Below are 24,673 nucleotides of genomic sequence, written 5' to 3' on the forward strand. Positions count from 1 at the left end.
CCTCACGGCCCCGCCCCCCGCGCTGGCCCCGCCCCCCATCACGGCCACGCCCCCGCGCGGCTCCCGCCCTGGCGCGCGGGACGCGGCAGAGGACGCGGCGGCGGTGCTGTGGGAAGATGGCGGCGGCCGCGGCGCGGAGCAGGTACAGTCACGGCGGGGCTGGGGCTGGCATTGTCACTGTCATTGTCACTGTCGGGCCCCGGCAGCCCTGTGTGACAGCCCCGCTGGGGAGGAGGAGCCGGGCCGGGGGCCGCAGCCGCCCCCCTCTCTCCCCCCTCGTTGGCTGACGTTTCCCTGCCGGGGTGAGTGCTGTTCTCTCCGCAGCCTTGGCCCTGCCCTTGGCATGTGTGAGGAGCCTTGCCCTCCTTCTCTGAGCTGGAAAGGAAGATAAGGGGCTTACGTGTTTTGAGAACGAGAGGCGTGTGGCCTTGTATAGTTTTGGCTCGGTTTTGCAGTCTGTAGCTGTCAGTGTGTAAGCACCGAGCAGAACTCGGTGGCCGAGGGGCGGCTGCGGCCCCTCGGGCTGTGCAATGCCGGGGGTGGCTGTGGGGAGAGGCACCTGGCCCGGCACCGATACTCCTGTACAGGACATATCCTGTTACAGGCTGTGCTTTTCATAGCAACAGAACAGCTTAAGCAGTGCTGTTTCTCGGCCACAGTTCTCTGTCCTTGGATAGAACACACAGTCCCCTCGTTCCCCCTTGTCTCTTAAAACCTGGGGAAAACACCTTGTGTACAGAACGTTCTGTTACCTCCGGCCTCAGTGCTGGCAGCAGAGTGTTGTCCCTCGTCCAGAGATTGCTGAAGACACAGAGGGGCTGAAGTTGACATGGAATTCCTTGGCAGTTCCTTCCCCATCAGCCTCCAGTCGGCTGGGAGAGGCAGGAGGTCAATACTCCCACATGCGTTTGTCCCCATCAAGGTCAGGCTGCCAGGAGCAGGGGAGGTGACACTGGTTAGTTTTGCCATCTTAGCCTGTTCTTAGGCAGATTTCAGAGTGAGGTGGTGAGGTGGAGACTGATTTTCCAGTGTTGGACAGCAGTAACAATTTTGGTAAGAGCTTAGGGTTAGGTGCCCTGCCCTGCCTCAGCAGCAGGAACAGCTCTCAGATGCTCCTGTGAAGCCAACACAACTCAATCTGTTCTGACTGGGCATTTTTGTATAGACTATTATGTAGGAAGGCTAATAAATGTCTCAAACACTAATGCTTTAGTCTGCAGTTAGGATTTTTTTTTTTTTTTTCATTACTTTTTAGGATTTGAAAACTCTTCTGGTAAATCTGAGTCTCATGCTAATTTGATTAGTCCTTTATTTTTTGAATTCTTTAGAAGTAGCCAGGCTTACTGATGAGCAAGTGCTCCTTTTATCCTAAGTGTTTTAATATGCTGTAAAACAGGCCTTGTAAGTCCACAAATTGGTGTAGGTCTGGTTTATGACCCAAGAGCATTGGGTGACCTCATTCATGACAAATTACAACGTGTTGCTGTGTAGAACATACAGGTTCTGCAGCAGTGGGAAACACTTTTTCTGTCTTGCCAAGGAAATGACACCCTGGAAGATGATGCAGCAGTGGGGTGTGTTTAGCACGTGGTTACAGGAATTTGGGGCTTGGGGAGGGTCTGTCCTGTCACATTTGGGTTCATACAGGGATTTTAATAGAGACCATGAAGCAGAAGGGCAGAGTGAGGTATTCTGACACTGTTGCTGTGGGGATGAGAGAAAACTTTAGCTGTTGGTCCTTGGCTAATGTTAAAGCAGAGTTACCAAGCATGTGCTGGCATAATGGTGTGACTTCTAGACAAGAATTACACTATTTGTAGATTCTTCTTTGAAACAGAGGCATCATGTCTATATGTAACTCAGTAGACACCTGGAGTTAAGTCTTTAAATTCTTAATAATCACTTCCTGAGATTGAATGGCCCCAAATGATGCAATAGCTTGTAATATACTGAAGTAATTGTGTCCTTGGCATATCTGATCAAGAGGAGATGAAGGCCAGAGGGCAGATGAAGACATCCCAGCTGTGGCATTGTCTCCTGGGAATGAGCAGGTTGCACAAATATCTGGTTCCTCCTTAGGGCCTGAGCCTGTTGGGGTGAGAACCCTGTCCCTCTCCTCCCTGTGATCCTGTCTGACAGCAGGATGTTGTCAGGCCTCAGTCAAATACTTGTTTAAACATGCTTATTAACAGACTTTGAACAGTTCTTGTACAGCTGGATATCTTCTTGTCAGATTTATTACAAACATGAAATTAAATATTAAACACAAAAAGTCCCGTTTGAACCTGTTCTCTATATTGGCCAGTTCCAAGTCTATTTTATGTATTTTTAGAGGGGCAGAACCACTCTCACTGCAGTTCACCAGTGAGCAGAGTGGTAAAGTAAATTCTAAGGAAGAGCTGCTGTGCCTGGCAGCCTTTTTACCTTTTCAGCTACACCACTTGGTCTAATAAATGCCATTACTTCTTCATAGAATCCAAAATTTCTCTATGTACTCCTCCTCCTTCCCACCAGGATGGTAAGGTAAAAGTTACATGAGCAGAATCCTAAGTGTCTCTTTAGACAGTTGCTCTTGTAGGAGGTTCTTAAATGACACAGTTGTAGCAGCCCAGTGGAGATGGAATAATCCCAAGTACTAAACAATAATTATAAAATTTACCCCTCCATTTGCATTTTAGAGCTCCAAACAGGCCAAGATACAGCAAATGCTGACAACATAAATAGTTGCCTGTAAAGGGCTATTGGCAAGATCAGCATCTGCAATACCCAGAGAAGTATCATTGTTACAACAGCCCAAGAGCAACACGTCAATATTTGTTAAGAAAAAGGAAATAAAAAGATGCATCATTAAATAAATACCTGCAGGAGCAGTTGGATTGTCAGGTTTTTCATTTTTAAGGAGGGAGTAGACCACAAGAGACTAGGCTCAGTGGAAATTTTAAGATAATTTGAGTAGGTTTTTCTCTCTATTACTCAGCTGCTGAATATTAGATTGTCAGTGCACTGAACTGCTGACATTTGAATTTGCATTACTAAACATTTGTACTTAAGCAGCCATTTCTTTGTTGTATTTGCAGTTTGCTGTGCAGCTGTAACTTGCTGGTGCAGAAGAATCTGTGTGTTAGAGCTGGGGTCCTGTGGAAACAGCCTCCTTCAAGGACATTTTTCACTGGTAAGTGATGAGTTGTGTCTGCAGGTGGTTTTAAATTCAGGGTCACTCAGAGTTTGGCAAATTGTGGTCTCATATTGGGGAAGATGAATTTTTTGAAATGAAAGGAGTGGGAGTCCATCATCAAAGACCAATTCATGGCATTTTCTTAGATACAAGCTTGCAAATTATGTTTTCCACATAGTAGAAGAAGTATATTTACCTTTTTCATAAGATTCATTATGAGCTGTTGTTGTTTGTTGCTTGCAAACTTTACAAAGCATCTGAAACTTTTTCTAATGAAGATGATTCCTGTACAGTAAATTAAAGCCCATTAGCCATAGGTTTATTTTCCTTAATTAATTTCTGCACTTCAGTTTTCTCAGGAATCTAGAGTTCAAAAATTATTTTTTTAAAAACACAGCATAATTTACCAGAAAGATTCATGTTAGGACAGTGTTTTTGCATTTTAAAAAACCCACTTAAATGAACTTGATGAGCAATAATTTGTGTACTTTCCACACCTACTGAAGTGATTTACTGGGAAGGGCAACATCAAACTTATGCAACTGGGAAGGGCAACATCAAACTATATTTAGAATATTCAACCGTATTACCTGCTTTGTAGTGCTGCTCTTATCAGGTGTTCACCTTGAAAAGTCTGAGAGGTTCAGATTGCAGCAGTTTAACAGCCCTATAAGGAAGAAAAGATACAAATATCCTTTTATATTTCAGTCTGTACTTATAATTTGAATAGATCAGGAAATCAGAGTAGGTTTACGTAAAATGTTTAGGACTTGGTTAAAATGGTACTTGCACTTGAGCTTTCTGTAGCTGGGTAATGCTGTGAAGATCAAACCTTATTGTTTGTTTTTAAGGAATATTTGTAAACTTGTATCATATGCATTGTCATGTATTAGTATCACAAATAACAGTCTTCAATTTTTGTTTCCTTGCCAGCTGAGCTATCAGTCCCATTTTCTAAAACCATTTCTTTGGGTTAACTTACCTGTCCAAATGGTTTGCCTGGCATATCATATATGGGTATTTCATTATTCAAAAATATGCTTACACAGATGAATGCAAACAGCAGCTCTTTGTTGTCTATAAATCAAAGTCATTGTAGAAAAAATCTTGGAAGCTGAGACATAAGCAAAAGTTGTTGATCACGAAGAAAAGGTCGTTTTAGTCAAAATTAGCTTTGAGTTTTGAACAAGTCAACTTTTTAGCCTGACATTTTCTAATTCATTGATATTTCAGGTTCTGATTTGGATTTAAATCTAGAAGATTTGTACCTGATGTCATTAGAAAGGAAAGCTATCTCTTCTCTAATTTTATCTCTAGCCCTTATAATGGCCTCCTCTAAGTGTTTGTGTCATGTCATAGAAGAAATTCTTAATTTGGTCAGAGTAATGAAGCAGCATTTATGTTACTGCATCTAACTGTACAAACTAGAGCATTCCTGCATTTCCTTTCTCATCCTGAATTTTCCAGCATTTTTGAGGGAATGTGTCGTCTTCACCTGTTCCAGAGAAGGAAACTGTTACTAACTTTTTGTAACTATTTTTTTGTTCTCATTTGCTGAATATACTCCGTGTTTAGGAGAATTCTAGTAGAGGTTGGCTTTATCTGCGAGGGCTTCAGATTTAGGGTAGGATCTGAAAATGTTATTAGTACATTGACAGTCCTGCATCTTTTCCCTTTTGCCCTGGGCTTGTTTCTAGTGACTCTTGTGCCAAGGTGTGATCTCCACACATTCTTGTGCTGCTTTCCAGGGAGCAGCAGTAGCATCATTAGAGAACACGATGTTCAGCTGAAATCTAAGCAGTGCCAGCTGCCTAAACCTGGATTTTTTGCCAGAATCAGTAACTGGTGTTCTTGTCTTAGAACTTGTAACCTCCTGTGAATTCCACTTGTGTCTGAAAGGTGTGGAATTTTATTTTGTCAGGGCAAAAAAATCTTAACAGTGGCATGTTGGATGCCTTTGCAATGATAGTGGTTTGGAGACCAGTTACAGAAGTGCTGTTTCATTAATGCATTAATGCAGGTGGGGAAAGGTCAGCTCTTCATTTATCAACCAGTTAAGTTCTGTTTGCTGTGGCTTGTGGAACACCCCATGGTGTGGTCACTGTTACAGGAAGAAAAATGTTCACACGGTTGTTATCAATGCTCTTGAAGCAGAAACTGCCTCTCTGGGTCCAAAGGAGAAAGAGCTGTTCCTGCTGAGGGGTTTTGGTTTGGGAATTTGTGAAGCTGCTGAAATAGCTGAGCAGCTTTGCTAACTTAGAAACAAAGATGTGGTGGAAGAGAGTTAAAGGCTTTAGGGCTAAAGAGCATCGTTGGTCTGTGTACAGACATTTCTGTTGAAATAGTGATGCAAAGTTGAAAGGTTGTAAAGTCTTTGTAAATTCAAGTAAGTCTGTCTTTTTAAACGTTCAGCTGTTGTAAATGATCCCTCTCCTTCACTGAGCATTGTTTAGGAAAGAATAATTTTTAGAATCTGAACTGTAACTGTAGTTGCTGCCTTGTTTGTCTATTGAGTTTGGTTTTTTCCCCCAGAAAAGAAAATAACTTTTTTTTTTTTTTTTAAGGGAACAAAGCTGATTTTGTTCTATAATTCATTTAGGATATATTGTTTAAGATTATATAGATTTAATATTTTAAATCACAAGTGTAGGAAAGAAATTATACAGAAATATTATTTTGATAAAACAAAATAGGGACAAGAATTAATTTTATTTGGCATCTTTTTGCAGCATCGTGGCTGAATGCTTCTAATCAACTCAATTCCTTAGAACTAAAGCTCTCCGGACTTCAAAACAATTGTGCTTTGTCTCTATTTGTGCCTAGAAATAGAGCTGGTGTTGCCTGAATTCTTTTGGTTGCTAATGCATCCTTTCATAGTTAAACCCTAAGAGGCCTGACTTTGATGGAGCAAGATAAAGTTCATTTGATTTGATTCTGGCACGTCCAAGTTAATGATTGCTGTGGAAATGACAGCAGTCAGGATCAGGAGTTGGTTCTGGGCATTTTCTGTCAGGTAGTGACTCCTGCTCATTGCTGAGAACTTCAGGACAGGAGCAGCACAGTCTAATCCTGACTGAGCCCTAGACAGATTTGTTTTATCTGAAGATTTTGGAAGGGAAATCCTCCCAGGGCTGTGCGTGCCCCGTGCTTGGTCTGTTGCCTAGTGACCACGGTGTCCTTGTATCTCACAATGACTGCAGGGCTGGACTCGAGCAGGAGGAGCTCGGTAGTTGCTCAGTAAGAAACAGATGTAATACTACACGTCTCTTTGTTACACATGGTGACTTGTGTTACAGCAGAAATGGGCCTGTTTTCCTCTTACCAAGCCTACCCTAAAACAGGTGATCATTTCCTTCCCTCTATCAGTTAGCTGTACAGTCTGGAGATTCCCTAACTCCAGTGAAAGCTTTAATGACTGAGAAGCACAAATCTTCACAGTAGTACAGATTGTTCCCCAGCAAATGATTATTCCACATGGTACCAAGGTTCTCACAGCTAGAAAGTATGACAGTGCTGTCAGACACTAATTTTATGTATTTCTCCACAGGGCTTTCAGAGAGAGGAATCTTTACATATTTTGGAGAGAAGAATGTTGGAAGCACGTGGGGTGGCAGGGACAGGGATGAGGTTAAAACCACAGATGACCAATTACTGTTGGTCAGTTGAGTTACAGTAACTTGGTAAACTGCAATAACTGGGTTACTCAGCAGCATCTGTACATACCTTCTGTGTCAGATTTATTTGCTGATCACATTTTCATCAGCCAAGCTCATATCCCTCAGTGCACAGAATTGCTTTCCCTTTACTGTGTAGCTGTTTTCTTTTCTGAGGTCTGGGATTTTCTCTGTTCCAGACAGGAAGAAGCTTCACACTGCTCCTGTGGGACAAGTCTTCCGCCTGCGGCCCTTCCATGTGCTAGTGGCTACAGGTGGAGGATATGCAGGATACAGAAAATATGAGGATTACAAGTTGAAACAGCTGGAGAAGAGGGGCATAGAGGTGCCTGTGAGACTTGCAAGTGAATGGGAGGTAAGAAACTTGGGGCAATTTTACTTCTGCCATGTTTGTTGCAAAGCTCATTCGCTTTAATTTGCCTCTACCGACAAAATGTTCTTGACAACTCATGGAACTACAGTTTCTGTCACTTCAGAAGCTCATTTTGGCTGAAGTCATGATACATTAGGAACTGCCAGCATCTCATCTGTCTTTTAGTGTGGCTGACACCATATGTGCTTTACAAGAAAGCTGAGATGGAATTAATGCCTGGGTTATAAAAACCTACCTGTTCCTTGTATAAATATACAGCAAGACCTTTTTTTTCTTAGGTAACACTTAGGTCTGCAATTCTTCTTGATCCTGAGAAGTTTTTTGCCTTTTCCTTTTGGATTCCGAGGAGTTGAGAAATTACTGTGGAATTGCAGGGTGTGCGTATCAGACTCATAGGTCAAATACCCATTGCAGCATTGAAGTAAGAAATACTTCATTACTTCCTATAACTACTATATTGCCTTTGAAGTATTAAGTATATTGTACAACTCCATGTTGGACAGTTTAAAATTAGTTTAAAATGTATGTGGTATTCTTCCAAAGAGCCAGTTGAGTGCCTGCTTCAGTGCCACTTCTGAAGGCAAGGAGTTAAAGATTCCAGGATTGTAAGGTTGTGCAGGAGATGCTTCAGTGTGACCTTTGGCAGTGTTTCTTTGCATTCCTGAGCACACTGCCAGTGTGTGAGAGGTTTGGCCACATGCCTGTGGGGGACCAGGCTGGAATCCCTAAATTCATTTTCAGTAGTGACCCAAAGCAGATATGATCCAGACAGTCCAGATGCTAACAGCTTAGCCTATGATAGCTCTTGAGGAATCTGTCTGTAAATCCATCTTCTGTATATTCTTTTCCTGCTGAAGTTTGTTTCAAATGGGTTCTGATTAAAAAAATAACTGGTAAGTGTCCTCAGAGTATTTATTTAACAAGACAATGTCAATTGAATTTTGATACTTGAAAACAAACATTCTTTTGTTATTGTTCATACTTTTTGGTATGAAATTGGGTAATTCTCTTATTGCATTTGTCTTCTTTCATTTTACTGATATGTGGGTTTGTTATTATTTGGTGAAGCTAGGAGTATTGCATTTGATGAAACAGCTCTAAAGGATTTGGTTTTTACAGAGGGGAAACACACAAAGAATTTCAAACTGATGATCAGGGCCCCAAATGCATTAGACCCTAGTAGGAGACACTAACAAGATGTCCCAGTCCTTCCTGATGTGTTTTAAGTTCTGTTGAATGCTTCTGTGTGAGGGAAAGGAAGCTCAATGGTTATGAGGAAAAAGAGAAACTGTGGTCAGACATTGAGAGAAGTATTTCAAACAATGAAGGATTCAAAAAATATAAGAGCTGCATTGTTCCTTTTTATTGTAAAGTGAAGTGGGGCTATTTTGCTGACCTATCATTTTCCATTGTGCTGGGTTTTTTGCATCACTGGACACGCTTAGGAGTGTGGAAATGGGGGTGTTGTCCTGTTTTCAGGGCAGAATAAGCCTTTGCACAGGCAAAGAGAGACCAAGTGTGATTGAATGGATTTTGAATACTTCAAAAGAGTAACACAGAACAAGAAACTGGTGCACATGCCCTCACTGCCAGCCTGCTGCTCTGAAGTGCTGATTCCACAGTACCAGCCTCGTTTTCCTGTGGGGATGTGGACCATCTTCCACCAGCCAGCTCTGTGTGTGAGGCAGATTTCCCTGCTTCTGAGCAGGAGACAGACATGAAATGGCCAATCCTCACCCTGCTGAGCTGGCAGGAAAGCTCTCCCTGTAGCAGAGGGACATGCTGGGATCCTCATTGAGGTGTGCATCATTTCTGACTGAACTACAGAGTCAATGGCTTCTGTGTGGTTTTGTTTTGCTTGAGCTTTGTAAAAGAATGGATGGGGGGAAATTAATCTGTTATAAATCAAGTGTCCCTTAAGTTTCTCCACAGGGAAAGACAGATCTATTGTTTCTTTAGCACAGACCTTTTCTTTGTGTAATTTTCTTGGAGATATTCTGTTGCTAATAGCTTGAGCTGATTAAGGCCTTAGTGTCTCCTGCTGTGAATACCAGTGGCGATCAGCTTTCATTTAATTAGATGAAGTAAAGCAGAGGGCTGGGATGGAGACAGGTAGATGTTTATCAGATGGATGGAAGCTTATTGTTCCAAATCTTTGCTGTCACAGAACATTTCCTGGCTGGGATCTGCATGCATGGCATGCCATTCATATGCTAACTAGAGGCATTTTACTACTTCTTACCTGGCACCAGGGCACTGTTGGTACAGGATCACAGAATTACTGCGGGAAACCTTGGCCAGAGGGGAAGTTTGGAGGAACAGAGTGATCAGATGAATGAGTTTTGAGAGTGGAACTTGTAGGTGTCCTTTGCTCCTGTAGTTTTTTCTGTTCTGTGTAAGGAAGAAGCAGTGTTTGTTGGAGTGACATGTGCCATGAAAGCACAGTAAACCTCTCTGGAAGTGAGCTGCAGTGTTCAAACTGCAGCTTATTGTCACGGGCCACTTTTTAAAAACAATTTAATTCACCAGGAAAGTGCTTGAGCATAGCTTTAGGATCTGGATTCTCAGAGGTAAGAACAACACAGTCTTTCCTATTGATGTCAGGAAGTGCTTGTATTTATGTAACAGAGGATACTGGAGCTCATATGGCAGTACAATACAGAAGGTGCTTTTCTTGGCCCAGAGGAGACATTTAGTATTGTGGTAAGAGGTGTGTTTCAAGTTCAGGAAAGGGCTAATAATGGAAGAATATTTCATTTTGGTTTTATTTTTTTAATCCAACTTCGGAAGAAATATAATCTCCAGTTGGTCTCTTATTCCTCATTCTTGCTTGCAGATTCTGATGCTTGGAGTTTTATTGGAGCATATATGCAATTATAAAAAAAAAAAAAAAAAAAAAGCCTTGTAAAGTGGTCCAAAGTACACAAGAAAGATGGTCAGAAAATATTAAAACCAGTAACATTTCAACAGCATCAAATTGTGTAAAGGGTGCAATGGTGTAAATGTTTTTCTCGGTTGTCCTGGAAAATTGAACCAAGTAAAATCGGTTTGGGTTTGTGAGAGTTTTTTAAATCTAAACAGTGGGAAGGCTTTTGACTAGATGAATGTTCTATCTCATGCAACTTCCTGAGCACCTTGCTGGGCTTATGGAGCCATTTATCTGAGCGGTTCGGAAGCCGTTCGTGAGCCCAGAGCACATTTTGGCTGGCAGTGCCTGTGTGGGGTGGTGTTCCCGCACCAGGACTGGCGGTGGGAAGCGGTCTCAGGGAAGTTTTGCAATGCACAGAATCCGGTGCCGTGCTCCCCGACAAATCTCTTTCCCCGTTGTCCGGGCCAGCGGCTCTTTGGGAAGCTGAGCGCTGATCCCCAGGAGTGCCCGACCCTCCCAGGCAGCCCCTTGTCCCGCGCCGTTGTTCCGGAGCCCTCCGGTCTCCGTTCTTTGCGTCGGTGCTGCCCTGGCCCCTCCTCCGAGGGGCCGGGGCCGTGCGGGAAGGAGCCGCCGAGCAGCGCCAGTGGCTGGGGCCGAGGCGGGGCAGGGCCGCCGCCCGCGCCGCTTCCTTAAGGCCGGGGCGGGCGGGCAGAGCTCGGTTCGGAGAGCGGGAGCGCGGCCGGAGACGGGAGCCCGGGGCCGGAGACGGGAGGTAAGTGCGGAGCTGCCGGGGCGGGGGATGCGGGTGTGGCCGCCGTCCGCTCCCCCCGCCGGCCGGGGAAGGGGCCCCGGGGCGGGATGGCTGCGGCCCCATGGGAGGGGAGGGGGTTCCGCGGTCCGCTGAACTCTGTTCACGTCTCTGAAAACTGCTTTGGAAGGAAGGGTCGGTGTCGTGTTTCGGCAACTGAAGTTGGAAAGCCGGGACGGAGACTTCTCGGAGCATCAGGTAAGGACTGCTGGACCGCAGGGCAGATGTGCGAGGGCTGGCGGCCAAGGGGTGATTCACTGCCTTGCTGGAAGTTCCAGGTGATGTTCCAAAGTCGACTCATGAGTAATCTCTGAGTGGATTTAAACAGCATGAGGCGGCTGGAGCAGCCTTATCGCAGTCCAGAGTCCCGCGGGGCGGGCAGGGGGCCGAGGAGCCGCCGGAGCCTTTGCGCAGCTTCCGCCGGGTGGGAAGGATGTAACGCGGCTTGTGCTTCCTTTAGAGACCCTTTATGGAGCTGAGGGTTTGCTTTACCGGTATCTTAAGCTAAAATAACGGGGCGATAGTAGCGGGTGGTACTGGGGAGTGTTGTTTTAAACCATTTATTGGAAATGACTATTACAAAGTATTAAAAGGGTGCCATCAAATTTCATGTCACTTTGTAAAATAAATAAGCTTTATCTCCTCGCTTCACAGAATATCTTTGAGACAGAATATCTTTTTGCACAGAATTCAGAACCCAGTCGTCCAGTTAGGCTATCCTAAAATGCTACTTTTGCTCCCTGGTCTTTTTATAGAAAGCAACTGATAAAGCATTGTAAAGTTAGGGGAAAACAACGAAAAGAGTTTTTTTTTTTCCTACTACACGAAAAGAAAATGTCTAGAAAGGCTTTTTCAAATGGGAAGTGAAGAATTTCAGGCAGTAGGGGTGGATGCAGCCGAGCACGGCAGCGCTGGTAAATCGCGGAGAGCGGTCCCGGTGTTGAACTCGTCCCGCTCAGCCGGGCCGAGGCGCTGCCCGGCACTCCCGCGGCCTTGGCAGACGCTCCGCCTGCGCTCAGGTTTCCCGGCAGCATCGGGGCAATTCTCTTGTGCTCTCGGGGCTGGGGAGCTCCTGCCTGGCTGTGCAGTATCCAGTGTTTGTCCTGCCGGGCCGCCTGCGGGGAAGGTTGGGTGGGAGCAGGGGTGACGTGTGCGATACTAAACAGTCACTGCTGGGAGAGGAACGGAACCTTTCACCGCGGCCACAGCGCACCTCGCCCCTCAGTGCCAGACCGAAGTTTTTGCTGGCACTTGAGCACGGCACTGGGATGCGTTCGGTGCATTTTTTAAACGGTAGTTCTGTGAGCAAATAGAGAAAGTTTGACCAGAAGGCTTTGAGCACTGACCGGCGCATTCCAAGCCTAATGATTCATGGTTATGGTTTAAAACCGAGGTGCAGGTTTGATTTCAGTTATATTAGTCTTTGTTGCAACTGCCTTGCTGTGTCGTTTTTTAAAACTTGAGAGAAGGACTTGAGTAGTTCACTATTTGACAAGTAATTAAAAGAGGTCACTGGATTTGATGCTTATTTGAGCTGACAGAGTAGATGGGTGTTGCATAGCTGGCAGATTAGCAGTCCTCTATGAGATAATAATTCTCTGTCGGTTGATACCTGCTGGTAACTGCTGTTTTATTTGCCCAGCGTGGATTCTGGGTGAGTTCAGACAGGTGAGGGAGTTTGATAATGGTGTGCAATCCCTACAAACCAAGAATTTTAAAGATTTTTGTCTAAGCTGATGATGACAGGCTGGGCACTGCCTGCATCCCAAGAGGTCCAGCTGTTGAAATGCCATTATATGAGTTCCTCCGTCATGAGCTGTTTTATGAGCAGTTCTTGTTCCTTTCACCATGGAAAGCAGGTGAACTCAGGGTGCATTTTTCATTTCAACCTTCTCACACTGTAGGAACTGCATGTTACTTCTGGGGCAGGCACAGCAGGGATGGCAACTGGCCAGGCATGTCAGCATCTCAGCAGGACTCAGCTATTGGCATCCTGGTGAATGGAATGAGGGAACAGAACTTTAGAGAAACTTCTTACTCAGCTGTGTGCAGTTTTCTTAAGAAGTGGGAAAAAAAGAACTTGTAATACTCATGTTTTTTCCTTCCTGGAGAGGAATCTCTCTTGCTTCATGCTTTTTGTTTTGGACTGAAGGGTGGTACTACTCACTGCATCAGGCTGTAGAACATTTTAGTGTCTGGGTTTTTTTAGGGAGCAGGTTAGCTCTTTAGCTGGGTACATGCTCCCATGGAATCATGGTTACTCAGTTGAGAACATCATAATTCCTTAAAATTGTTTTGAGGGAGAAAATTAAATTTTACTGGAAGAGCTTGTGGGGTTACCTCCCTTATCCTGAAGGGAAGAGCATTGAAGCAGATGAGATAATTCTTGTGTTTACTCTGTGTCTCTGCGAGGGTGAAGGTTGCACAGGAGGAGGTGGGATGGGGAGCAGGGTTCCCTGCAGGAACTGCTGGGCTGGCTGCTCTGCTGCTCCTGCCCAGCTCCACCAGTGCCAAACAAACTCTCTCCCCACAGTTCTGTGAACACACATGTTCAGCGTGAAAAACAATTCTGTCTTGGTCTGAAGAATTTCTTTTTGAAAACCATGTTGTCAATTTAGCTTGTTGCTGTTTAAAATTAAGTATTTACTGGTGGCAATTTCTAATGTTCCTGGTGAATTGCGAAGTAGCTCCTCTGTGCTCCTTGTTGCTTTTCTTTGAATTTTGATAGGATTTTGGCTAACTGCTTTCAGCATTTTACTATACAGATGGCATAGTTTTTGTTGTGTAGGAGTTTCTTGTGCCAGCCAGAGAAAGACTAAATGATACTTTAAATAGGAAAACAAAAAGAGTTGGCACAAGGCTCAGGGAAGAAGGAGTATATTTTGAGTGCTTTTATTGATCTTAAATTTGTCTTCTTTCAATTAGCTGGGTTTTTTAAAAATATACAGTCGTTAAAATTCAGCTTAAACAACATGCACACAGGTCTTGGAACTTCCTGACACACAAAAGACCATATAGAAGTTTTCTTCTTGAGAAAAATACTCTAATGCAGGATCTCCAGAGGTGTTTCTAGGGAGTATCTGGAATATTTGGAATTGAAGGCAAATCAAAATACACAATTACTGTGTCAATATTCTCCTTTTGAGGCCTGATTGGGCTGCCATTCGCTAGTTAATTCTAGCTTTTCCTGCTGGTCCTCCCACTCATCTTGCCTTATCCCTATTACAATGCAAGCCTTTCCCTCAATCAGAGCAACAGTGCTCTTTTTGATTTACTCTGTTAGCCACACAGTTCTCATGGTGCTTAGAAGGCTTTGGAAACAAGGAGAGTTTTTTTTTGTTTTTCAACCCAGATTTAGCAGAAAGCAGAAGTGAAATGGAGCCATTAGAGAGTCAGCCCTGAAATAGTTCTGAGTATTTGGTTTAGTCTTGAGGTGAGATGTAGCTATCTGACTTCCAGTTTTTGAACCAGGGCTCCCTTAACACTCCAAACCCAGGAGATTCTCACAGGAGATTCAGAAAATCTATGTTTGAGGTGTGTTCTGTAGGGTTAGAGTGAATTTCCTCTGTACATTTAGAATGCTTAGATAGAAACACTGCTGCCTTTGGTCTTTAAAAATCAAAACAGCTTCCTTTACTCCTGTTTTGTATTTCAGTTCTACAGGACATAAAAACTGTGACTGTACTGAAAATCACAAAATAGGCACGTAACACTTCTTTTATACCCAATTCTCAAGCTGCCCCTAAAACTGGCTTATTTTGTTTGTATCTGGTTATTTGCAGAAGAATGTCCATTACCTGTTCCCTGAAGTGACTGTTTTGAGATGGAAGGAGACTTCTGCAGATGAATGTTTATGTCTGGCAAGGGTTGTAAAATAGAAAGACATTTCTTTCTGTTCTGTTTTGTTATTTATAAGATGGACACTAAGAGCAGGAAAGGATTTTTGGTGCCCAACAGTCCAGAACTCTTAGCAGCAGCTGCTGCACTGCAGAATTGAAGCTGGGAGTTATCTCCTCCTCCTCTCCGCCCCACTCCTCCTCCCAGCCTCGCAATCAGGCTGGTGCTGGGATGAGCTGTGCAAGGCCAGCTGGCTGTTCCTCTCACTAGTGCATCGCTGCCCAGCAGCCTGGGACAGCCTGCAGGGTGTTTTTTGGGGAGTTGGGTTTCAATGGCCACCCGGACTAGCAAGAAGCAAGAACTGCTCATATGGACAGCTCATTTTTATCGTGTGCAGAGTCGGCTTTGTAGCGGGATGTTGAAATGTGACACAATGCCTGTTTGTTTGCAATAGCTGCAACCCTCGTAGCAGAGATTCAAGTGGGAAAGAGAGAGGGAATCCAGAGACAAACCAGCGAGGGATTTAGGAACTGACGCCGTGTCCTCTCTCCTATGCCGGAGCAAGCAAAGGAAAGAGAGGTAGAGGAGAAAAGACTGAGCCTTGCAACAGCCGTCACCCTGACGATGTGTCAGTCAAACACCCTGCAGGGACCAGAGCTCCACACAGGGAAATGGTGAGATGCTACAAAGCTTTATCTAACCCTCCACCCTCTTGCTACAACCTCCGCAAAGTTAAAATTCATGTCCGGAGGCTGCGGTCAGGGAACGGCGGCAGCAGCAGCTGTGCCGGGGACCAGCACCCACAGCTGGAGAGTCCAGGCCCGGCTGCCCCTGCCGGTGGGACACCAAGTAGGAGAACTCGTTTCAGGTACTGTTGAGTGTTTTCTGCTTTGCAGGAATGGTGGCTAAAGCGGGAGGGAGGCTGGGAGGGTTTCTGGGCAGAAGGAGCGGGAGCCATCTGCCAAGCTTTTGTTTGGCTTAATTACTGTAAAGCTCCTTATACATTGCACTGGCAGAGAAGGGCACGCCGTTCTATGACAAGGGGAATGGGAAAGCTTTCATTCCTTTCCCTTCTACTCTCCATCACTAGGAGAATGGAAAAATTAGTTGAGGGGCCGCTCTGAAACCAGGCCAAGGCAGTGAGAAGCCCGAGGGCTCCGAAGTGATGCAGCTCTGCAGGGATTGGTCCAGGAGCGACTGCAGTGAAGGGGGGGAGAGCAGCAGGAGGGGGAGAACGGGACCCAACCCGCTCCTGGCCTGCCAGCCCTTGCAGGCTGCTGGGTAGTAGGGATGGGAGGGAGAATGAGAAGTGTCCCTTCCTATTCCCATGTGAGTCAGTCCCACCTCCCGCTGAGAAGCCTGCATTAACTCTGCTAAGACAGCACTTCTGCTCAGGGTTCTTTTTCCCTGTTGCATTAGGATGCACAGATCATTCTCTGCTTATTTATTAGTTCTTCAGGGGAAAGAAGTTGTGTTCACTGCAGAAAAAACATCACTGAGCCAAAAGCACTATCTTGCATCCTGAAGTGGTGACAGTTATACCTGTCTGCCTGATGTTTTAATTCTGATCTAAGTTTTGAAAAGAACGAGTTGGCAAAAGAACTTCCTTTTAAATTCGTGGCTTCTTTCCATCTTGGAAAGATATACACAGTATTTTGTAGTTCCTCTTTCATGTCACAGAATCCTTTGAGAGAGCCAGACTGCCATTTGAGTTTGTGTGCACACATCGCTGTGTCCTGGTTGCAGAACAGTCCCCTAGGCAGGAGTTGGGTCAGTCATTTGAATAGTTTGCCCTCAGGTAGACAAATTTCCATTTGAGAGTGTGACCTTGGAAATTCCAGTGGTTTTTCATGAGTTTTGCATCAGGGCTTTGCATCCAGACCTGCAAAGGTCTGAACTGAGGCCCTTGATGTCTGTCCTCTGCTAAGAAGCCGAGTAGCTTTTCCCTGTGAGAGTTAGAAGGACAACTTCTCCCCATGGCCATTTGTGCAAAATGAGATCCCTCTTAGTCAGGACATCCATGTAACAAAAAAAATCAGAGATGCAGCTGGTTATGAGGCAGGGAAGCTGATTTTTGGGCCATGGAGACTAGATCATTGTGCAGTAGTGGAAGTATTGGCTCTGTCCACACGTTCTCTATTCAGAACCAGGATACTCAGTGAAGGCTTTAAGACCTGGAAACTGGTCTTACCATTTATTTTTGAGGGTGTCATTCATAAAACATGACCTGTGAGAGTGAACACCATTATTTGGGCAGAGAACTTTTGTTTTTTGGATAAACTGTTCCTCTGTTTTGGGAATGGGAAGAACCAATCAAAATAAAGGACTAAAAACTTGTAGTATCAAGGATTAAGAAATGTTTAGCGGGAATAGCTGACCCCAGCTGTTGGAAGCTGAGATACCTGACCCTCTGATGTTGTGTATGTAATCTTTCAGGTTGCAATTCCCCCAGCTGGCCCTGAGGCGAAGGTTGGGCCAGCTGAGCTGTATGTCTAGGCCTGCTCTGAAACTCCGTTCTTGGCCTCTGACTATTCTCTATTACCTTCTGCCTTTCGGTGCTCTTAAACCCTTGACCAGAGTGGGATGGAGGCCTATGAGCAGGGTAAGTGTGAGCAGGTGTCTCGTGTGCCTGCTGGGAGCTGTGTGTCCTGGAGGAGCTGGCAGCAGCTGGGGGAGAGTTGCTTCATGCAGGACAGCCTGGTGATCACTGGTGTGAGAGCAGAGGTGCCATTTATGCTTCTGTTCTGTTTTTACTCTTCATGGTTGTGTTGATGAATTGCCTCGCAGACAAGTGACTTTTTCAGAAGAGAATTACTTTGTCCTCTAAGTCAGGGAAAGTCTTCAGAAACTTCTGAAGGAATCAGTCACCTCACAGCATCAGGGCTAGGACAAGGAGGACCAAACCTCTTGGCAAGTTCCTTTTCCTGATCCCATTGAAATGGTCTCTTGTTTTTTGTTATTTTTGCACCAAGAGGGTTTGTTCCTCACATTCATTGAGTATTTGCAGTCCAGCATGTCCAAATGATATGCAAATCTCTGCTCTGACACTGTTGAGAGCAGGGTATGGGATGCCTTGCACATAGTAATTCTCCCCACAAATCATGCAGTTGCAGAATCCAGCAACCAAGTAAGTATTTTGATTGCAAACAGGAACAAATTTGCCATTCTTAAGCTTATTACATTCAACATCTGTTCTGTCTGATCCCATTGAAAACCAGGCTCCTTTGAAGAGAAGGGGCTGCTAGGAAATACCACTTTTGACAATTTGTGTGAATTTATAGCTGTATGTACATTTTCTGTGTTGGTGGAAAACAGCGAAGTTAATTTTTAGAAATTAATACAGTATAGGGCGTGTCAGATAAAATGGCAACTTTTTTTTTTTTTTTCAGTACTTAAGCTTCTATAACCTAAAGTATAGGTTTGTTCATTTACAATGTTTTCTCTAAAGTAAGATTAGGTTGGTACTTCCTCTCTGAAATATCCCTGTATGTACACAGGATGGTGATTTGTTAGTGAAATCTTAATTTGCTGTATTTGATACGATGGAGCCAGTGTGTACTTCTGTTTGTGTTTATGGCTGTGTTTTGCAAGACTTAATCATGAAGGATATGATTGAGAACAAATGATGACACTCACTAAGAAAATCCTCAAGTTTTAGCTGCAAGTTGAAAGTAGCTCTGTTCCAAAACAGCACCAGTCAGCAGATCACCACTTCCTTTGCAAAAGTAGTTTGAGTGTTCAGTTCCCTTGGTCCATATTCCCCAGCTCCCCACAGTTACATCATAGCCATGTGAGCTTCCTGGCTGACAGCAAGTACCACAAACCCCACAAGAGTTGTCTGCTGGAATTATCAACAGAAAGATGTTGTCATCTGTCCACTTCCACCAAAAGTAGATGCCTCTTGCCAACTTTGTTTCATTTGTTTTCCTTGTTAAAACTTGGGCTTTTGTGCAAGTCCAAAGGTGTATTTCTACAGAAATAAAGGCACTTTATATTCTTGCAATTAGCAACTCCTGTTGTTGTGAGAGAAGGAGTAAGGCTGGTGTAAGTTTATACCTGTGTAGCTGCATCCAGTGGGTACATTTCTTTGATGGATCTTGTGTCATTAGAGCATACAACACACAGTACTGGGTGTAGGAAACACCCTCAGTAGTATCCTGCATCTGAGGAGCATGTAATCCAACTGAGAAATTATTTTCTAGTCAATCTTCATTTGGTTATTCGCAAAAATTTATACATTGGTAATGTTAAACTTTTCTGATTATTGTTCTACTAGAATATATGCAATGTCTCTTTTTTCTGTAAGCCTCACATTGGGCACTTTCCAGTAACTTCAACATGGGGCTTCAGCCTGCAAGGGAGTGGAAATTCTGGCTTCACTTTAAAGTTATATTAAATTTCATCCTGTCTCTTGTCTACTCTCGCCAGAATGGAGGGAATGAGGATGAAGTGCAGTGTAAACTTTTTGCTGCCTTAAAGGCTAATTGTAACCCATGAATTCAAGGGAGGGGGTTGCAGGAAGAGTTTGATCCTTCCTGTGTTATGCCATGAGCAGGGAGAGCACTGACGTGCTGCAATTCTTCCTGCAGGTTGCCCTGTACAAGTCGGTCCCCACCCGGCTGCTGTCACGGGCCTGGGGTCGCCTGAACCAGGTGGAGCTGCCCACGTGGCTGCGGAAGCCAGTGTACAGCCTGTACATCTGGACCTTCGGGGTGAACATGAAGGAGGCGGCCGTGGAGGATCTGCACCACTACAGGAACCTCAGCGAGTTCTTCCGCAGGAAGCTGAAACCACAGGCGCGGCCAGTCTGCGGCGTGCACAGCGTGGTGAGGGAAAGGAAGGGAGGGCTTTGCCCAGCACTGCCAGCCTCCCTCAGCCCCCACAGGAATGGCACTGCTTCCTGAGGAATTAATGGACTGCTGACTGCTTCCGTTTTTTCTTTTTAATCTCTGCAGATTAGTCCCTCTGATGGAAAGATCCTTAATTTCGGTCAGGTAAAAAACTGTGAAGTGGAGCAAGTAAAAGGGGTCACTTATTCTCTGGAATCTTTCTTGGGACCTCGCATCTCCACAGAGGAAATGCATTTTAGTCAGGGTGAGTTCTCTGTCAGTTTGCATTTATTCTGCTGTGCCCTTTCAGTGTTCTAAGAAATCATGAAATTAAGAGAGATGGAAAAAAGTAACATTTTCTTGCATTGTCAGGAACAAAAGCAGGTCTGTTTTTTGGTTAGTTTTATTTGAGGGTAACCATGTCGCTGTTCTAGTTCGTCTTTCTCTCCAGTGGCTTTATGCAGTCACGCCTGGCTCATTCTGATTCTCTGAACCGAGTTGTTTGGTTCCTACACTTGACTCCAAGATCTGTTGCTATACCATGGCTGCAGCACTCCTGCTGTCACACTGAAGTGGGCCCAAGCACTACCTAGCAAAAACTGGATAAGCTATTCCTTAGCAAGATCCCTGCTCAAACACTGCCCCTCTAATGACTTAGAAGACTCTTGACAAATTCTGTTCCTAAAGGGTAGCTTTTAATAAAAATTCTGTTATACTGGATTTCAATTTCTGCTCTTGCCTAGGGAAGGGCAAACAACAGAAGAAAAAAATTCACTATGATTGAAACAATCCAGGATCTAATTTTCTTGTAAAGGGAAAGGAACACTTGGAAATATTAGATTCCTGGATGAAACATATATTTGTGTAGTCTCACCAATCCACGTGGGCTGCATTTAATCCTCTGCTATTGCCCTGACTCTAACACAGACTGCCTGGCTGTGGTAGATGACCTCAGGAGGAATATCTTTAACCCTTTCCTTTCCCTGCTTTCTCTGCAGCCCCAGCTGGTAACTCTTTTCAGCAACAGCTTGTCACAAAGGAGGGGAACGAGCTCTACCACTGTGTAATTTACCTTGCACCAGGGGATTATCACTGTTTCCACTCGCCCACGGACTGGACGGTGTCACACCGACGGCATTTCCCAGGTTGGTTTCTGTTCCCAGGAAACAACTGCAGAGCAGCTATGTAGGGAAGCACTGCTGTGGGCCACTGCAGAATGAGACACCAGTGCTGAAGTTGTACAGTAATGGCAGAAAAGTGATTTGTCCTAAACAGTAATGAGTTTTGCAGCTGTACAGTTTACCAGAGCAAATCACACATAAATAGTGAAAGCATTAATATTGTGTTCAGCCTGTTTGAGTTCTTTGAAGTACCCCTTGATGCATACTGACCTGATTTGTTCCCAAACACTGTTTATTCAGTTTGCACCTGAAATACAGATAGTTCTGCAGATCACACCAAACAGTAGCCCAAAGTATGATCTCTGCTTGTGTTTGGCAAAGAAAATGCAACTGAACAGTTTCACTACTGGAGCTGGGATCGGATGTTTTTGCAGATAAAAATATTTTACTTCTTGGTATCTAGCAAAAACCTAAGTATTTGGATTTGGTTTCAAACACCAAGAAAGAGAGATTGACCCACCACACATATCCTTCTGTGACCCCTTTGTTTTCAGCACAGACTTCCCTTTCAATTGCTCTGCCTGGCACTTGCCTCTCTTCCTACAAATAACTGAGAGTTGTTTACTGGGTCAGCTCCAGTTATACTGAAAACACCATCTGAGTGGCATTACAATATTTCTACAAACCAGACAACCTAACCTGAGTATTTTCTCACTTCCTCAGGCTCTCTGATGTCTGTCAATCCTGGAGTTGCTCGCTGGATCAAGGAACTGTTCTGCCACAATGAGCGGGTTGTCCTTACAGGTGACTGGAAACATGGCTTTTTCTCCTTAACAGCTGTAGGAGCAACAAACGTGGGCTCCATCCGCATCTACTTTGACCAGGTGAGCAGGATCATAGCAAGCACCTTTCTGGTGTTGAGGGTTGAGGTTGGTGCAGCATAACAAAATAAAAAAAAAAATGGAAAAATCTTATTACCCTGAAATTAGGGTGTTTCACAGTACTGATATTCTAAGACTTATTTAAACAGTGTTGTCTCCAGTATAGACAATTTTTAAAATATTCCTATTGCACCTTTGAACTGTGAAGGTGTAAATGGAAAATACTCAGGCATGGAAAAGGGAGTGGTGATGAATGAATAAAGAGCACTGAAATCCTTCAGTAAATCCTTCTCTTCTTTCTTCTCTGTACAGGATTTGCACACAAACAGCCCAAGTTACTCTAAAGGTTCCTACAATGACTTCAGCTTCATATCCAACAACAACAAGGAAGGAATCCCCATGAGGAAAGGGGAACATTTAGGGGAATTTAACTTAGGCTCTACAATTGTACTAATATTTGAGGCACCCAAGGACTTCAAATTCAACCTCAAAGCTGGACAGAAAATCCGCTTTGGAGAAGCACTGGGCTCTCTATAGGAATTGTCTTAGCATGAAGATTTTCTATAAAAAGGGACTCTTTTCACACCGAGTGTTTCACTTATCAAGTTTGTATCACTCAGCAGGACCTGGGTGAGGAGACAAAAAAGATGTCACTGCTGCGTTAAACTTGAAAGTATTTGGTCTACATTTACCTGCTGCTGAATGTAGAAACTGAATTGAATGATCATGGATATATTGGGTACAGCTGCCTTTAAAGATGTTGCCCATGGTGGTTTCTGGCCCACCCTGTGCCTGTACTCGTTTTCCCCTGAATGTGCCACAGGATAATTATGTTCTTAGAGCCTCTAAGTCCCTTTTAAGCCTTCCTAGGCAGGTGCAGTGGGAAAGGGTGGAGGTAGAGATTACCTGTATTTAAAGGGACACTGACAGGCTGAGTCAGACCTTTTATCTACAGTATCTGTTTTTCAGACCTTGAGTAAAGAATATATTCTCATATTTATTTTATTCTAAGAAACTGCCTAAATTCTTAGATACAAGCAGTCTCTGAATGCACAGAGGGCCAAACAGTGAAATTTGCTTGTGTGGCTTCATGGCCCAAACAAAGTGAAATGTACAAGTCAGTACAATGAGTGACACTCATCTTAGGTTTTGTACTGTTGGACAACTTTGGTTCTTTTGTCTGACATTGTCCCTTTAAAAATGGACTTTGCACTGTATTTTAAACCTGAAAACAGTGTCTACATTCCAGACAACAGAACTTGTCATCTTGAGCTTTTCTTTTCTTTTTGTTAAAGCCAGACAAAGCTCTGTGTCCTCTTCCTAATCCATGGTTTTATTTTGCTATTCCTGGCCTTAAAGTTTTTGTCTTTATGAGAGACAGTTAACTTCACCTCTTGGATTAAGGACTTAGAAGACACAGGGCATATTTTTCTTCGGTGATGTGATGGCAACTAAAGTATATTTTTACTTTGTGCTTTGTATCTTGTTACTTTGTCACTAAACTCTTGAAGAATTAGCGCCTCTGTTACAGGACAACTTCAGCTACTTCAGGACCAATTTTTATTGCACAGAGTGAAATGCCCTATGCACTGACTGTGTTTAAAATACTTATGGCTCTTTAAAGAAATCCCCTGTTGCTTCCCAGATGCCAATCTGGCCCTCCATTGACTGGCAACAACTTCATCTTATTCAAAATACAAAACAAAAAACCACACTGGCTCTGACTTCTGCCCTCATACTTAATGCTAGGAATGTGCTGGGGGCTGAAATATTTGTGCTAATGCTTAACCCACTGTAAAATTTTAGAGCCTCTTTGTGACTTCACATCAAGAAGAGTTAAAATCTAGCACCTTGGAGCTACTGCATGTGGCACTGACAAAAACCACTGCCAAAGTGAAGAGGAATTGAGTTTTAAAGCAATGTGTCAATTGTTTTTTAAGAATAAACCGTTTCAAGTCCCAGCACTCAAATATTTAGAACTGATTTTGCTGTCCAGAGCTTGTTGGAGTGGACACGCTTATGAAACCTGCCTTTGTGCTTTCTGAAAGATTTCTCATACTACTTCCTTGCTTGAGCTACTTTTCTGCTGCTTCAAGGAGATGAGAGGCTTTGACCAGCTCTGATCGCCTGCAGAAACCCTTCTTTGTATGCACTGCAGAAAATAGAATATAATTTTGTTGTACAAATGTCCAGTTTGCCAAGTCCTGTATGCTTAGCTTGTCATCGGGAAGGAAGGGACAAGAAGCTGCCTCTAAGTGATGTAGCCAAGGCATGAGTCAGATGAGGGTGGCTGTTTGGGTGACAAGCAGGAGAAAATTCATTTGGCTCCAGGAGTCAGTCTTTCCTCACTTTACACAGGGAGGAGCTTGAAAGCTTGAAGTGGCTCTCAGCCACCTATCTTGTTAAACTTCTTGGCATTAGCAAGTTTACTCCTGCAGCAGCATAGTACCAGATACAAGTCTTTTTAAATCTTTGAGAGTGAGAAAAGAATAAGGCAAATATCATCCCCAAGAGGATAAAGTTAGGGTGAGTTTTTTGATTAAACATCAATGTCAGGTTAACAAGAGAAAGCAAAATTGTTCCAGTGGATGAGAGAAAAAGACAACACAATCTTTTCCCTCTTTCCCGCTGGGGTCTGTGACATCCAGACAGAGCCAAAGGAAGTTAAAGCTTTATTTTCTTCCTCCTCAGCAGCATCATCCATAGTATCTGAAGGTAACTATTAGTCTAGTGCTGGAGTATGGGTTGCTTGATGTTTGCTTTATTAGAAATCTCAGAAGGAAGAGAGGATTCAGCATGCAAGTGGCTGTTTTTATGATGGTTGTAATACTGTGCAGAGCGAGCTAATAAACCAACACTGCTTGTGATGCAGGGGCCAGCAACGCACCCCAGGAGTGAAAACCAAGTTCCTCGAGGGTACTGATAATGCTGTGAATTTCTCCTGCATGGAGAATCCATTTAATTCAACTGTATCAGTAGCACGGTACTTTTGTATGTCAAAGTGTATGACTTACTGACATGAACTCATTTAATTGCAAACATTTTGAAATAAAGAGTCTTATCTGTGTTGCTTATCTTTGTGGCATGTAAACTAGGTATTGCAAAG

General features: G+C 43.9%; 1 protein-coding gene across 5 annotated transcripts; it reads left to right on the forward strand.

The window, feature by feature from the left end:
* Positions 1 to 68: 68 nt before the first annotated feature.
* Positions 69 to 24,624, forward strand: PISD (phosphatidylserine decarboxylase). 5 transcript variants are annotated; one of them, XM_083873935.1, is made up of 9 exons: positions 10,787 to 10,863; positions 11,030 to 11,097; positions 15,191 to 15,410; positions 17,173 to 17,338; positions 19,326 to 19,562; positions 19,692 to 19,830; positions 20,564 to 20,710; positions 21,410 to 21,570; positions 21,880 to 24,620. In XM_083873935.1, the coding sequence occupies exons 3-9, from the start codon at positions 15,289 to 15,291 to the stop codon at positions 22,102 to 22,104; spliced, it is 1,197 nt and encodes a 398-aa protein (XP_083730061.1). In that variant the 5' UTR covers positions 10,787 to 10,863; positions 11,030 to 11,097; positions 15,191 to 15,288; the 3' UTR covers positions 22,105 to 24,620. The 5 variants fall into 5 exon arrangements, with proteins under 5 accessions (XP_083730060.1, XP_083730061.1, XP_083730063.1 ...); XM_083873937.1 differs by having other exon boundaries at positions 10,793 to 10,863; positions 15,302 to 15,410; positions 21,880 to 24,624; XM_083873934.1 differs by lacking the exons at positions 10,787 to 10,863; positions 11,030 to 11,097; positions 15,191 to 15,410; positions 17,173 to 17,338 and adding exons at positions 69 to 142; positions 3,078 to 3,172; positions 7,029 to 7,204 and having other exon boundaries at positions 21,880 to 24,619.
* Positions 24,625 to 24,673: the final 49 nt, after the last annotated feature.

Source organism: Zosterops lateralis, assembly GCF_965231275.1.
Source record: "Zosterops lateralis genome assembly, chromosome: 17".
Classification (NCBI taxonomy): domain Eukaryota; kingdom Metazoa; phylum Chordata; class Aves; order Passeriformes; family Zosteropidae; genus Zosterops; species Zosterops lateralis.